Genomic DNA, 14,913 nt, shown 5'->3' with positions numbered 1-14,913 from the left:
GCATTCCTGAGGAATGAGGATAGCTGTGTATGCACGTGGAGATCTGCCTGGTATAAATAGTGTGTGAAATGTGATAAGGAGCTCAGTTGTTTAGGGAGTTTCTGAGACTTCGACAGAGAATCACATAATCATTTTGGCTAGAAAAGACCCTTAAGATTAAGTCCAGCTGTAAAAGATTTGCCATTTAAAATGAGGTGTAAAATATTGGCGGAAAGAATGGGCTGGATGCAAATACCATAAATTCCTGAAAAAAATAAGCTGCTCTATTAATGAGCAAAGACCTCTTAAGTTTGTCTCTTTAAGCTGGACACTGGACACAACCAGGTTGTGAAATGAGGATCTGAATGTTGTTGTTTGGAAATAGCACTTCAAAGGAGGCTAATAATTAAAAACAGGATTTACTCCCACTGAGACTGTGTCTTTTAATTACTATCTGGATATATGACTGGGTAATAAATCAGCAAAGGGCGACAGAGAACCAAGGGTCAGTATATAGAGAACTTAATTTCCTTATTACTGCTGAACATGAAGGTAAACAGTTTGGAAACTGAATAGCTCTCATTCCTTGGATTGTGTAGAGCTTGTCAGAGTCTTGCTTGAAGAGCTTTCTTGCCCTTCCTTCCACAGTAACTGTGACCTTGTTCCTTTTCATGACATTGTCAAGGTTTTTCCCCAAGAACTGTTTGTCTAATGCTGGTGTAGTTCTTGCTTCTGGCTAACTTAAGTAACTGAGTATAAAATGCTATTTCAAGCTTCACCAATGTGCAGTGTTGCAAGTTGGGTCAGACTAAATTGCAAATTTTTTAAGAACTTGTGAGCAAATCTTCCTTTACTGGATCTTCTCAGGCTTTGTAATTTCTGGTTTGCCCGGTGGACTAGTTTCCAAACCTATTTGTTGTGTGCCCTGCCAGGGATGGTGGTGACAGCTCCCAGCTACACACTGTGCAGCTGTGAGCACTGGAATCTTGGTGGAGGTCAGTTCCCTCCAGCCTGTTGTAGGAAGGAGGGCACAGATCCAGGGGGGAGGACTCTCTTGGGAAAGTAGGCATAAAGAAACAGCTTTTGGGTTCCCTCCTGCTTCTCTTCTCAGACCTTTACAGACCCTCTCAAGTCACTGAAAAACCAGTAGGGAGAGAGAATGTGACTGGCAAGTGCCTGTATGTGTCTGTTATAGATTTTCCCTGCACAACTCTGCCTTTTATAAGCATCTTCCAACATGCAGAACCCTTCAGGTCTAAACCTTCAAGCTCACAATGCTGTTAAACTTGAGGTACTGTTTAGCTTTTAGCATTTAAGAAACGAGACCCTTTTGCTTTGTGTGAAGTTGTTAGAGCTGAGATTCTAGATGATGGAACAAGAGTCTTATAGATGGAAGAAAGCAGAGTTTTTAAAGAGTTTGATTGCTTAAAGTTCAATTTCTGGATATGATTAGGAATCATAGAATCAACCAGGTTGGATGAGACCTCCAAGATCACTGTGTCCAACCCTACTAGACCATGGCACTAAGTGCCACATCCAGTCTCAGCTTGAAAACCTCCAGGGATGGTGAATCCACCACCTCTTCCAATGCCAATCCTGTAGGATGAAATTTTTATAACTAGCAGACTTTTTATTTCTGCTTCCCAAGGACTGAATTATCTAACACAACTTCCAGTGAGTTCAGACAGGAGCTGCTAAAGGAAACTGAAGCTGTCACGCTTAGATGAGGAAGTTTTTTTACAATAAAATGAGGTTTCTGTGGTTGACAAGCTTCCTTGTGGCTGATTGCCTAAGCTTAGTGGATCTACACAGCTTGCCTTGTTTGCCCTTAAGCAGTCTTCCCTGCAATGGCAATACGAAGGTATTAATTGTATACCAAAGCCACTTAATTTAATAAGCACAAAGCTCATGCATTGCAGCATGGTCATAGCTGGTGACTTTCCACTACCCTGAATATGCTGTGGAAACAGCTTTTAAGAGGCTAACCCTTCCTGTGGGTTTTTTTTGTTTTTTTTTTTTTTTTTTTTTTGGTTTTGTTTTGTTTTAAATTAGGTGGATGAGTGTGTGGCAATCATGACAAATTCTAGTGTGCTTGCTACTTCAGCAACTTAAAATAGATTTTTGCCATAAGAAACAAGCTCACATGTGTGCCTTTGCAGGGAAAAAATTGTAGTTAAAGCAGAGCATTTTTGGTTAAGGTTGGCAGCAGCAGAGTGCAAGGCTGGTCATGCAGAGTGTAGTGCAGGTGCAATATCTGTTCTGCTCCAAAGTCCTGTGAGCAACTGGAAATGTTGGCACATAAGAGAGCAAAGCAAAACTGAGTAGAAAACATTTTTTTCATTAAGAAACTGAAATAATTGGGGATGTGTTGTGGCTGGGGCTAGTCAGAGGTGAAACTGGGGGTGTCTAACCAGAGTGGTGCCAAGTACTAATTACTTGGATTTAATTTTGCTGAGTGAACAGCATTGGTATGTGCCTTTTGCAAGTATATTCCAGGTAATCAAACAAGTCAAAGAGGGAAGTATAAGTGCACTTTAGGAGTGAAGGTCAGGGAAAAGCTGCTGGTTTGCTCATGGTTTATCTCCCCCTGTTGTGACTTGTTGCAGCTATACATTCACCCAGATTTCTGTGGCTCTGTTCACCCTTACTGGTGTGAACTGATCTGTGGTTTTGGTTTTCCCCACCAGCTGTTGCTGTGGCTGTCTCATGAACCTTACTGCAGTAATGTCCTTGGAAACTAAATGTTTTTACTCAAGATTTTTCATTGTAACTAGAATTGCAATTCTTGTTTGTGTCAGGTGTCATCAATCAAGTTACATTAGCATATTTCTTCTGTAATCATGCCTAATATACATAAGGATGATTAGGTGTTGTACACACTCTGTAAGAGAGAAAGTCCAGAGGATGTGTCACAACATAGGAGAAACAGAGAAAATGAAAAGTTAAGCGAGCTGAATTGTAAATACTTGTCAGTTCAAGCAGAGAAGCATTCTGCAGAACCCAAGGCATTAGCATGTTTAAGCAGCTTAGCCTGGATGGACTGTGGTCCTAACACAGCACTAAATGGGTCACTGCTGGGGTGTATGCATGGCCTTACACCCAGTGCTGTTAATTAGCTGTAGGTAAAGTCTCTGGAATTCTGGCTGCTACAAGGCTAAGTGTGAACTTGTGTTATTTAGCCATGAGTTTTGTTAATGAATGGTTTATTCTACAGTACAGTCTACTGAAGGTCACTGACAGTCCCAGGAGTGATGTAAAGAAACACAAATTTGCAGTAAATCTGTTAGTATCTTTAAATCCATTAATACTAGTACCTCATAGGCCCAGTTAGCACGGAAGCATTGAAGGTTTTGCCAACAAAAATGTTTATGTGGAGCTCTGTGATAACAATTTTCAAATAAGCCTGACAGGAAACTTGTTTCTATTAACCTTGGACGGTTTGTGAGTCTGAATGAATCTTGTTTCTGCAGAGTTCGATGACCCTTCAGCTATGGTGGTGTTGGCAGAAGAAGAGTTGGTAGTTATAGACTTGAAAACTACAGGCTGGCCAGCAGTCCACCCTCCATACCTGGCATCTCTCCACTGCTCAGCCATCACCTGCTCACACCACGTCTCCAACATCCCCCTCAAACTGTGGGAGAGGATCATCAGTGCTGGGAGCAAGCAGAACATTCACTACTCCAGCATGGTATGGCAGCTTTCCTGTGTTCCCATGTGTGTTCCCATGCATCTAAGAGCAGTGTGGCTCCCCAGAGTGTGGGTGGTCTGTGCTGCTGATGGTCTGCAGAGGGATGAGTCCCACCAGACCTTGTCTTGCCTCTTAATAGGGTTGAGAGAGGTTTTTTCCCAGAGCACCACCAATACAGTTACTCACACTAGGGGATTAAAATGTGTTATTATTTTAGGCTTTGACAAGCCAGAGGGAAAGTCTGAGTGTTCCCAGCTGTCAGTGGTAACAGTTCTCGTGTAAAAGCATGAAGCTTTCGGCACAGCTTCTTGAGGAAGTGTGTAGAATGTTTTCTATAAAGCACAGTTGGTGTCAGGACTGGAACATCTAATCCAAACAAAAGCTAACAGCATGGACCGTTTCACTGCCACTTGCACTGAAGCTCATGCTCTCCTGCTGACTTTATATTATCTTCACACTGTCACTGCCTAGGAAGTCACAGTCTTCCCTTAATGTATTTGTAGCCGTGGCCGATTGATGGTGGCACCAACATAGCTCCAGATCCTCCGCAGAGGGACTTGCTGCTAACAGGGTATGTACTGTACTGATAACAACCAGGGAGCCCTTTCCAGCTTTGGTTACCCTTTTGGACCTAACTGAGGCTTTCCCATGAGATTAGAAGGCTGCAAGTTAGCAGTACAGTTTCTCAGAGCTGTGCTGCTGGCTCTGTAAAGCCAACTGATTCTGCTGCTTCTGAGCTACTGGGTCATGATGTCCACAGATAACCCAGAAATTTGGCTGATTTGTAGCTCTGGTGTGTTAGCCATTCCCTCCCCAAGAGGTGTAGGAGTGCAGGCAGTAATCCAGCCTGGTTCAAAGGCAGCAGTGTAAAAGTGGAGCTTTAATCTTGCAGGTTTTGAAGCTTTTTTTGCCCCCTACCTTACACTGCTCTGAATCTCAAAATAGAGGTTAGCTTGGACTCCTGTCTGCTTTGATCTGCACGAATGGATCTAGCTAAGCAGTGGAAGTAGCTAGCAAGAGATTGTCTCATTGCATAAAAATGTATCATTTTCTTTTCAAAGCACTTTTGGGAATTTCAGTGGTCTATTCTTCAGACTTCATTCTTGATGCTGCATGTTGTTAGAATCTCCTACCCTTGCACTGGAAGACTCTTGTCAATTTTCACCTGGAGAACTAAGATTAAAGCTTGATTCTTTTTTTGTTTTGTTTTATTTTTCCCCTCCCTCCCAGTAATTGTATTTTTGTCAGGATGAGTTGTTCCTTCTATATGTTAAGCTTTGTTTGCCTTTTTTGGAGTAACCTTAAATTGTACAGTGGTGTTAGATCACTGAGAACAAACTGGATTAAAAAAAAACCCCAAACCCTTAGACACAGGAAAACAAAACTCACAAAAAAAAACCCCAAACCATCCCAAAAGTCTTTCTCTCACTGTTTACAATGTAGTTTAATCTTTGGTTGGTGTTCCCCCCATTTATTTTACCACCCTTGTCTGGGTGATGTGCTGTTCTCCTGTCTGATGTGTTTTTGTGACCCTCCCTCATACAGGCATGAAGATGGCACTGTGAGGTTTTGGGATGCATCTGGTGTCTGCTTACACCTCCTGTACAAGCTAAGCACAGTGAGAGTGTTTCTCACAGATGCCGATCCCAACGACAATATGAACACCCAGGGTGAGGATGAATGGCCTCCGCTTCGCAAGGTGAGAGAGCTGTTGCTTGTAGAATCTTTCTGAAAACCTCAGGAGTTTTGATTCTTGTCTCAGTTGAAGACCAACCACTCTATTCTCTCACCTAGGTTGGTACCTTTGACCCTTACAGTGATGATCCAAGACTTGGGATCCAGAAGATCTACCTGTGTAAATATAGTGGATATTTGGCTGTAGCTGGGACAGCAGGACAGGTATTGACATATAAACATCCATCATCAACCTTATTTTTGGTGTGGGTTGTCACTGTCACTTGGAGATACGTTAAAATTTGAAATACTCTTTTCTCTAGTAGTTCCTGGAAACATTTCATCATTCTCTACTTTCTCTAATCAGTATTTTAGACATTATCTGATGCTGTTTATCTGCCCTGAGATGTAGTTTTGCAGCTGGAAGGAAAGCCTGCAGCCTGGAGGGACTGCCTAGATAGGAAAAGCTGTAGCAAAGGTTATCCACTTCCTTTCAGGTACTAGTGATGGAACTGAATGATGAAGATGCAGAACATGTAGTGGACCATGCTGAAGCAGATCTCCTGCAGGACCAAGAGGGCTATCGATGGAAAGGTCATGAGAAGCTAAAAACTCGAGATGGACCTGTCCGATTTGAAGCTGGTTTTCAGCCATTTGTCCTTGTCCAGTGTCAACCACCAGCTGTGGTCACCTCATTGGCCCTGCACTCTGAGTGGAAGCTTGTGGCCTTTGGTACCAGTCATGGCTTTGGGCTTTTTGACCATCAGCAGAAGCGACTGGTCTTTGTCAAGTAAGTGTCTTCTTTCCAGGAAGTCTGTACTAATGCTCTGCTAATGATGACCTGGAATTACTAACAAGACAGGTTGTGATAAGTGATTTCTCAAGAGCAGTCAGTGTAGCAAGGAGCCCTGCCTCTCTGGACACCATCCTTGAAGATCTTCAAGAATATATAAGCATATTCTGACATTTGTGGGTGTCCTAATGAACTCTTGGGAGTGATTGCCACCCAGCAGAATGTGACCACCTGCCTACTGTGTCCCTCTTCCAGGTGTACCCTGCATCCCAGTGACCAGTTGGCCTTAGAAGGCCCTCTGTCTCGGGTGAAATCCTTGAAGAAGTCCCTCCGTCAGTCCTTCAGGCGGATCAGGAGGAGCCGTGTGTCCAGTCGGAAGCGGCGAGGAGGTGGTGGCAATGCCTCAGAGGTGAGTGGTCCACCTTTTTGGAGTCCTGTCTGTTTACAGCTTGGAGCATGCAGAGTCAGGATGAGACTGCTTAGAGCAGGAGGTGATCTGCAGTCCTGCTATCAAATCAGTAGCTATTTGTTTAAGGGAAAAATAGCAATCTCTGATGCTGCTGTTAGATAGAAACAGTCACATTTGTAGACATCAGTGCGGGAGATCAGTTCTCTGGGATGACAGTGCTGTCCTTTTCTATTGCTGCTACTCTGCCTGTCTCTCTCTCCCTGCTGTGCCTGTCCCTGGCTGACAAAATACCTCCTCATCTTTGAAGGTGCAAGAAGCAAATGCCAAATTTGACCAAGATGCATTGCAGGAGATGGAACTGGCTCCGGTCCAGCGGAAGATCGAAGCACGGTCGGCAGAAGATTCTTTCACTGGCTTTGTGCGAACCTTGTATTTTGCTGATACCTTCTTGAGAGACAGTGAGTAGTAAAAGCATCTCTCTCTTTTTCCAAATGGGTTCTTCTGCCAAGGAATGTATTAGGATTTGCTGCCAGGAGAACTCGGCACCTCCTGTGTCCTACTTTGTGCTATGCTGGAAAACTAATATAGAACAAGAGCATATGTTGTCATGCAGAATTGTAACTTAGCCATTCTGGTTGTTGGCTAATGCAAGGCAAGTAGGAGTTCACCTTTGGATGAAGCCTTTCTGTGTGGTTTTCAAATGTGCTGGAATGGCACCCAACATTTTAGCATCAGCTTTTCCTCCTCTCATTACTCTAAAGTTCACCCCGAAGTTACCCAGCAGAGCCTTTTGATTTTGGTGAAGGTGGTGGCTGGTTGTGCATCAGAGCCCAAACTGCTTTTGTGCACATGTTTACTCTGCTCATGTGTGATATAAATGTGAAAACTGGATGCAGCAATTGTGGAGCCTGATGGAAGCAGCACTCTTTGTTCACATGCCGGGTCCTTTTTCAGGGCTGCTGGTGGGCACCTATTGGGGAAAAGAAGTGCTAAGAACTTGTACTTTCCTTGGCAAGGCTGCCGTAACATAAGGATATTTGTCATGTAAAAAGAGGGAGGATGTGTATAGCTAGGGGAAAGCAGTTCTCCAAGGCTGTCACAGGTGGTGCCTTGCTCACGGGCCTTTTTGTTGCTCCAGGCTCCCGGCACTGCCCATCCCTGTGGGCTGGCACCAATGGAGGGACAGTCTACGCCTTCTGTTTACGTGTTCCTCCAGCAGAGAGGAGGATGGATGAGCCTGTCAGGGCAGAGCAGGGTAAGTGTGCCTTGTGAAAGCAGGGTCCTGCTGGATCTGAGCCATTACTCATATGAGTTCAGCACAGAAAAGCAGGATCACTCCATGACTGCTGTTTATCTGAGCGTGCAGCCAAGTGGAGCAGTGTCTGAGCTCAGCAATGCTCAGTCTAGCAGCTGAACTGGAGAGTGAGTGAGCTCCAGCACTGCTTGACATGCCTCAGCCTCATCTTCTACTCACTTCAGATATCTAAATTTGCATCAGCTGTCACTGGAGTTTACCATCTAGCCCCAGTGCACGTCCCTTTTTCTGACAGCTGGACCTGCTATCTTTATGTAACAGTAGTTTAACACAGGCCGGTCCAGTTTGCCCTTTAACTACTAAACCTCTTTAGGCAGCATTTCTGTAACCAGAGTGTATAGGTCTCCAGCTCTGAGAGGATGTGAGTGAGTTTCTAACAGTGTGTCTGACTAGACTCCTGTTTTTTTCTGTTTGTTTTTCCTCCTTATCTTGCCTGTCTAGCCAAAGAAATTCAGCTGATGCACAGGGCTCCTGTTGTGGGGATACTTGTATTGGATGGACGCAGCACTCCCCTCCCAGAGCCTCTAGAAGTAGCACATGACCTTTCCAAGAGTCCTGATATGCAAGGCAGCCATCAACTGCTGGTGGTATCTGAAGAGCAATTTAAGGTATGTATCACCTATTGAGGTTTAAGGAGGTGCATATGAACTACACATGAAATCTGCTAAAGCACTGAGCACTGCTCAGTGGAGAGAAAACTCTTGGGAGTGCTTATTCTTCTGTCCTGAATAAGAGCCCAGGGACAGCATTTCTGTGTGGTGCAGTCTATAAATCAGGTGTGTGCTGGCAAACTAGGACTTCAGCATATTCATGGTGAACATAGAAATTTTACTCCTACATTACATTATACTCTATGGACAAGGATTCTGCTTTTGGGAAAGAACTTCTGCTGTGGTTGGTACAGAAGCAGAAATTAGTAGGTGTTTCTGTGAAGCAGCTAAAAGGTTTCTTGTTTTGCAGACTAGTCAAACTCTGTTCTCTTTCTGTAATAATTTGTAGCTAAATATGGAGAGGTTTTTCAAAAAATAGGGGAGAAATGCAGTTTGCAGCCTGAAGGATAAAACTTATGTCAGAGCAGAAACAAATTCTAACGTTGACTGGCTGATTCCTTCTAGTCCCAAGAGCAGGGGGTTGACTCGGGTTACACCTGTGTGTATTCACTGTGAATGAAAACACTGTTCAGGGAGGGAGCAGCAGATGTCCTGGGGAGCTGCTGCTGCCTTTGTGCAGGGAAGAGGTGTCAGTGTCTTGTTTCTGTTGACAGGTCTTCACGTTACCCAAGGTCAGCTCCAAACTGAAGCTCAAGCTGACAGCCCTGGAAGGCTGTAGGGTGCGAAAGGTGACAGTTGCAAACTTTGGCAGCTGCAAGACTGATGATTACAGTGAAAATGACCTGGCTGTCCTGACTAACCTGGGAGACATTCAGATCATCTCACTGCCCTTCCTCAAGTTACAGATCCGCTACCCCTGCATCCGCAAAGAGGATGTGAGTGGCATTGCATCCTGTGTCTTCACCAAGTATGGCCAAGGTAAGATAGGCTTCTCCCAGGTCATAGACCTCTGTGGTGTGTTGGAGACAATGGAAAAGGGATTAGTGTTTATAACTGGCTGTGTACACATGTGACTATTATGTGTCCACTCTGGTTTTCTGGTCAGTGTAGTTGCCAACAGGTGTAGTCATGTGAATTAGCAGAACCAGGAGTGAGTTCATTCCATTACTGTCAGCGAATAGTTAGTGGTTTTCAGCTAACAGTTGGATGTGCCCCATAGGTAGCTTCCACTTGGCCACCCTCTTCTTGCCTGGAGTGAAGGGAATGGCTCTCTAAGCAGCAGGCACTGGGCAAACAGCTGCATTGTGCCTCCTTTACATGCCTGTGGCTGAGCACTCGCATTGCAAAACTGGGATCAACATCCTATGGCTGCTGAAGGTGTATTGCTGCTTTCCAGTTCAGCTTTTACAATTTTCTGTCCTGCTTTTCCTAAGTGACATCACAGGACAACACAATTACCTCTCAGCATAATCTTATATTGCTCAGTCTCTAGGCTAACCAATCCTTGGGAAAGTGGGGTAATACCTTCCTCAGTGATCCCTCCTCATTTAGATAGGAGGAAATGCAAACTCTTTCTGCTGAACACAAAGCATGCCTAGCTCTGTTTTGTTTTGGATCACCTTTAGTGGTGGAGCTGTATTCATGGGCCTGAGAATTGCTTATAAATTCCCAATCTTCTGTAGGTTTCTATCTGATCTCCCCATCGGAGTTTGAGAGGTTTTCCCTTTCTACCAAATGGTTGGTAGAGCCTCGGTGCATCGTGGACATGCCAGAAGTGACAAGCAACAATCATGTGCACAACAAGTCTGGCATGGAGAATGCTGCAAGGAAATCCAGGTAAAGTCTGTAACACTCTTGCACTCTGTTATGAGTGGTGAGGAAAATAAAAGCCTTTAAAGTTAACAACATCCCCAGGTGGATGGACATCAGGAAATGTAACCTTCTCCCTGATGGTTCTCCTACTCGGAGTGCATTTGGTAGGACAAAGCAGTGAAGCATTGGAATTGGTATCCCTAAGTTGGAGTCACAAACTGTAAGCTTTGCCTTGCTTTGCTTGTTCCCAAATGCAGTGTCTGACTGACACTTGGCTCTGGCATACTCCAGGGGCTCTGTGCTACTGGTGAGGCTGAGCTGTTGCTCTGTGAAGGGAAATCCAGTGTTCCTCCTCTTCTCTTGGAACATCAGCAAGTAACAGTAGATCTGCTGCTCATGGAGATCCTATAGGAATTTTATTCCAAAAGTTTAGAAGTGTTCTGTGATGCCTGCAGACTCCTGCATCACCAGCATGTGGTGAAGCCCTTCCTGCTCTAAGCAAACCATTTAGTTGACATGCACTGGAGCTTCTTATAGCTGCCAAGAGTATACACAAACTGTCTTCACCTCTGTGCCTCAGCGTCAGTGATTATTTTCTGCTTCCTTTCCTTTTTTAGGGGACCAGGAAAGATTTCAGGTGACTATGGAGAAGATGGTAAGCAAAAAATATTTGTACTAAAAGTAACATGTAAACCTTGAAACATTATTCCTATTGCTACAGTTGGTATTTTCTACCTAAGAAAGGGGAAAGTAAGCAGTGACATGGAGGAAACATTGTGACCTGCCTAGACACTGTAGTTGATAGCTCTGAAGTAAGTTGGAGGTGGCAAGATGGAAAGGATACAAGGGAGTTTTTGCTGGAGGGAAGAGGTTGTTGGGAGGATAAGGTCTGAAATTACTTATGAGATCTGTTATCCAAACTAGCATTGCTGGAAAGTACAGTTGAATGTGTGAGAGACTTTAAGGATTAGTTGAGAAGCATTCAAGAAAGTAAAAAGATTCTTATCAGGGGAAGAGAACTGCACTTATTTCATGAAAGGGGGAAAAATATTGTTAGGTAAAAGCTTTTTTTCCTACTCTTTTTTAGAAAGGAAGTCTGGGAGGCTGATGGAACATGCCTTACTCAATGATGAAAGTGAGTGAGATGAAGTTTTTAATGAGAGTGCAGGTGCCTTTCTGGGTGGGAAACAAGAAAGCTGCTGGAAATTCTGTGCATTCTAGTACTCAGTTCCAAGAGATCTGCAGTTACTGGTAGAAATGCTGGATTTTCTTGAATCCCTAGAAATGAGGGGTTGGACAGAGAGCCATTCCCTCAGGCAGGGGTTGTTCCACAGAGCTGCATTCCCTGCTGAGATAAGAGAAGGATCTTTACTTTCCAGTAGCACTTGGGTAAAATGACAGCTGGAACAGCCAGTTCCTTTGGGGCTCTGGTTCATGGGGACTGACAAATGACTGCTTCAGTCCTGTATGCCAGCCTGTCCAGTAAAATCCTGGTGCTGGTGACGAGGCAGTGATACAAGGTCTGACCTCTGTGTGGTGGGAGGCAGGTTTTGGAGGCTGTTCAGTGGGGAGGTGGAATGTGGTCAGGCTGCTGCTTGAAAGCAGATCCCCACCGGTTTGGCTCACTGCTTTAACCCTCTGCTTTCCAGAAGTGCTGAAGGAGATCCAGAGTACTCTGGAGGGAGGCAGAGGGTGAGTATCAACCAGTTTCTGTTCCTAATGGCTGGGACTGGCACGGGAGGGCACTTGAAGCTGAAAGCAGGGGCAAAGCCAACACAGTGGCAGGGATCCTTCTGCTGGAATCTGGTCACTTGTGTCCCCCACAAACTACCAAAAGGCAATAATGAGAGGCAGGTTCTCTTTCACGTGCTGCTCCCTGGCAGTTTTTATGAATAATGCTTTGTCTCTTTCTCTCCGAAAAGCAGGAGAGATCACATTCCCACATCCCAAAGGAACAGGACTCTGAGTATTCGCATACAGGTTTCTATTTGTGTCAACCCATACTGATTTAAGGGCAGTCCACATGGGCTTAGTTGGTCAAGGATGGGACTCTGGAGTTTTAATCCTGGCTTGACACTGTCACTCGGACGTGTTCAGTGTCTCTGCTCCCATTCTGTCTCTACAATAGGGCTGAGCTACCACCATGGGTGCTGGGCTTTGTCTTACCTCCCTAGAATCCTGATGTCCAGGTGACAGGGGCTACCAAGTGTAGGCAAAGGACTACTGTTTGCAACGGATGCAGGAAGCTTGGTGGGATTGGTAACTGCTGGTGTGTAAGGAAAAGTGACTGCCTGACATGCTCTGCTCTGTGCACTTCCTCTGGACACTACCTCATCCTGGTCTTCTGTCAGCATCTGGGAGTGGATGGGATGAGACTGCATTGCAATAAGGAATCTTTTCTTGTGTCGTTGCAGGAGCTATGCAGAAAGAAATTTGGCAAGAAGTCCATTAGGGCATGGACTAAGTAATGGAGGAGGTAGGTGAGGCTAAAGATGTTTCAGGCCCAGTGAAGTAGCCAAAAGGAGCAGAAAGTAGAAGGAAATTTTGTTGTGTTTCAGGTCCAGTGAAGTAGTAGCCAAAAGGAGCACAGAAAGTAGAAGGAAATTTTGTCATGTTCAGGCCCAGTGAAGTAGCCAAAAGGAGCAGAAAGTAGAATGAAATTTTGTTACAGAATTTACTTTATTTAGATGCTTTGGAATAGTGCAGAACCCTGACCTGAATTCTCAGGATTTAAATCTGGTGGCTGAGTGGTGTATGAACACTGTTCAGCACCTTAGGTGCCACTTGAGTCAATGTGCTGCACCAGTGTTAAAGGAAGAGCTAAAAACCCTTTCAAGGCTCCTCTTGACTCACCCTCACCATAAAGTGAGCTAACCAGAGCTCACACCAACAGTCTGAATGTATCAACTCATTAGCTCTCATTAGCTTTCAACTTCTGCCTTTCTAAAATGACATTTTGCATTCTTTTCTCATACAGCAGATTGACCAGAATTCATCGAGGACTTCTGGCATTGGATTGAGTGCCATAAAACACTACTGATTGGGCAAACCGTCCCTGGGGGGAAGGCACCAGTGCTCCCAGCACCACAGGCTGCTGCTTGCAGGGGTGTGCATGCTGCCTCTGCCCCCCTTAGTGCCTCTCTAGAGACCTGCTGGAGCTCACCTTGCATTAGGACACCAGTGGATCGCCAGGTCTGATGCACCACAAGCCTCTGAGTACATCTAACGTTCAAATGTTTGCACATTTCTCTTTTCTACTGGGCTGGGTTTTAAATTATAAATGTTTGACTGCCTTGGTGCAGGATTTTAATAAATGCACACTGTTACCTCCAACTGGTTTAAAAACTATTTTTTTTGTACTTTTTTTTTTAAAAATCTTGTGCGTATTTCAGTGTGAACAGAAACAGGTAGAAATCGACTTTTTAAAAAAAATAAACCCCCAAACAAACATGAAATAATATATATACTAGATTCCTTGACTGCTGTATGTGGTATCTGAATGAGTAATTCGGGGGTTGTTTGTTATGGTACTGTTAACTGGCTTTATGGATTTGGGTAGAATCTATTTTTGTAGCCATTTGAATCGGAGGGAAACTAATTGAACTTGATTTTTGTTTCAACACTACATTGCTTTTTTTTTTTTTTTTTTTTTTGGAAATAAAACTCTGAATTTCCTTTTGTGATCCTTGTCTGCTGTCATATCTATTCTTTCCTTTGGCAGCTTCTCTCATATTGGCTGCAGGATCATGCCCACATATCCCTTGGAGGAGGTGGAGCTGTCCCTCTCTGAGCTGAGAGGCGAAGAGCACTCCTGGAGATGAAGCAAGGTTGTGGGTTGGAGAAGATGCATGTGGCAAGCAGTGATTGTATCACTATCCTGCAATCCAGATGGGATTGGGGATAGTGCCAGGTTAGATATTAGGAAGAGATTTTTTATGGAGAGAGTGCTCAGGCATTGGAATGTGCTGCCCAGGGAGGTGGTGGGTTCACTATCCTGAAGGTTTTCAAGCTGAGACTGGATGTGGCACTTGGTGCCATGGGCTAGTAACCACAGAAGTGCTGGACTTTGTGATCTTGGAGGTCTTTTCCAACCTGGTTGATTCTGTGATTCTCTGAAAGGGCACTGGTTCAGATTATAGTCCCCAGAAGGTCACTGCTGGTTTTGTCCTGAAGTAACATGGGTGAGAACACACTGAAGGGAGACACAGTTGATCTGGCAATGCTGCAGTACTGTTTGCCAATGGATTGTGAGCTGAAGCTGGTGAAACTCTGCATAGAGAAGTTTGCTACTCTTTAAAATTTGGGTTCCTTTATCCCTGACCTGACATCACTTTCTTCTTTTCCAGCTAAGAAAACCAACAGAGTTTGCTCAGATTTCTCTCTTGTAGCTAGCACCATGAGAGCCAGTGAGAAAGAAACTATATCCCCCAGACTGGGTGCTGAGCTACCATCCTTGGCATGCTTTGGAAACCTCTCCTTGGTAGGCCTCTTGTTTCAGGCTCTGTCTTGGTCCTCCTGAGCAAAGCAGAGGGATCCTGTCTTTCCTGCTGTACTAGGGTGGCACATTCTATTCTGCAGGAGAACATGGTTGCAGAGTTGCTGTTATTCAGGTGCTGTTCCAGGCACCCTTCCTTGTACAAGTATTAATATCTCCTTGGAGGCCTAATTTATTGCTAATGAGCTTTAAGAGAA

The 14,913-nt window shown here is 44.5% G+C and overlaps 1 protein-coding gene across 1 annotated transcript in view; it reads left to right on the top strand.

The window, feature by feature from the left end:
* Positions 1-13,522, top strand: part of LLGL2 (lethal giant larvae homolog 2 (Drosophila)) — a 25,777-nt gene extending 12,255 nt beyond the window's left edge. Inside the window, exons 9-25 of the mRNA XM_009078104.1 lie at positions 1-22; positions 3,450-3,667; positions 4,171-4,238; positions 5,213-5,366; positions 5,462-5,566; positions 5,839-6,131; positions 6,390-6,543; positions 6,851-7,001; positions 7,682-7,798; positions 8,300-8,466; positions 9,123-9,387; positions 10,092-10,245; positions 10,839-10,876; positions 11,309-11,356; positions 11,871-11,913; positions 12,636-12,697; positions 13,199-13,522. The exon at positions 1-22 is cut by the window's left edge and continues 160 nt beyond it. Coding sequence (XP_009076352.1) covers positions 1-22; positions 3,450-3,667; positions 4,171-4,238; positions 5,213-5,366; positions 5,462-5,566; positions 5,839-6,131; positions 6,390-6,543; positions 6,851-7,001; positions 7,682-7,798; positions 8,300-8,466; positions 9,123-9,387; positions 10,092-10,245; positions 10,839-10,876; positions 11,309-11,356; positions 11,871-11,913; positions 12,636-12,697; positions 13,199-13,206 — 2,067 coding nt within the window. The 3' untranslated portion in view covers positions 13,207-13,522. The remainder of the gene's footprint in view (positions 23-3,449; positions 3,668-4,170; positions 4,239-5,212; positions 5,367-5,461; positions 5,567-5,838; positions 6,132-6,389; positions 6,544-6,850; positions 7,002-7,681; positions 7,799-8,299; positions 8,467-9,122; positions 9,388-10,091; positions 10,246-10,838; positions 10,877-11,308; positions 11,357-11,870; positions 11,914-12,635; positions 12,698-13,198) is intronic.
* The last annotated feature ends 1,391 nt before the right edge of the window (positions 13,523-14,913 follow it).

Source organism: Acanthisitta chloris, unplaced genomic scaffold (assembly GCF_000695815.1).
Source record: "Acanthisitta chloris isolate BGI_N310 unplaced genomic scaffold, ASM69581v1 scaffold27917, whole genome shotgun sequence".
In the NCBI taxonomy this organism is placed as follows: Eukaryota; Metazoa; Chordata; class Aves; order Passeriformes; family Acanthisittidae; genus Acanthisitta; species Acanthisitta chloris.
The sequence above is the reverse complement of the archived record's forward strand: the minus strand, read 5'-3'. Positions and strand labels throughout refer to the sequence as shown.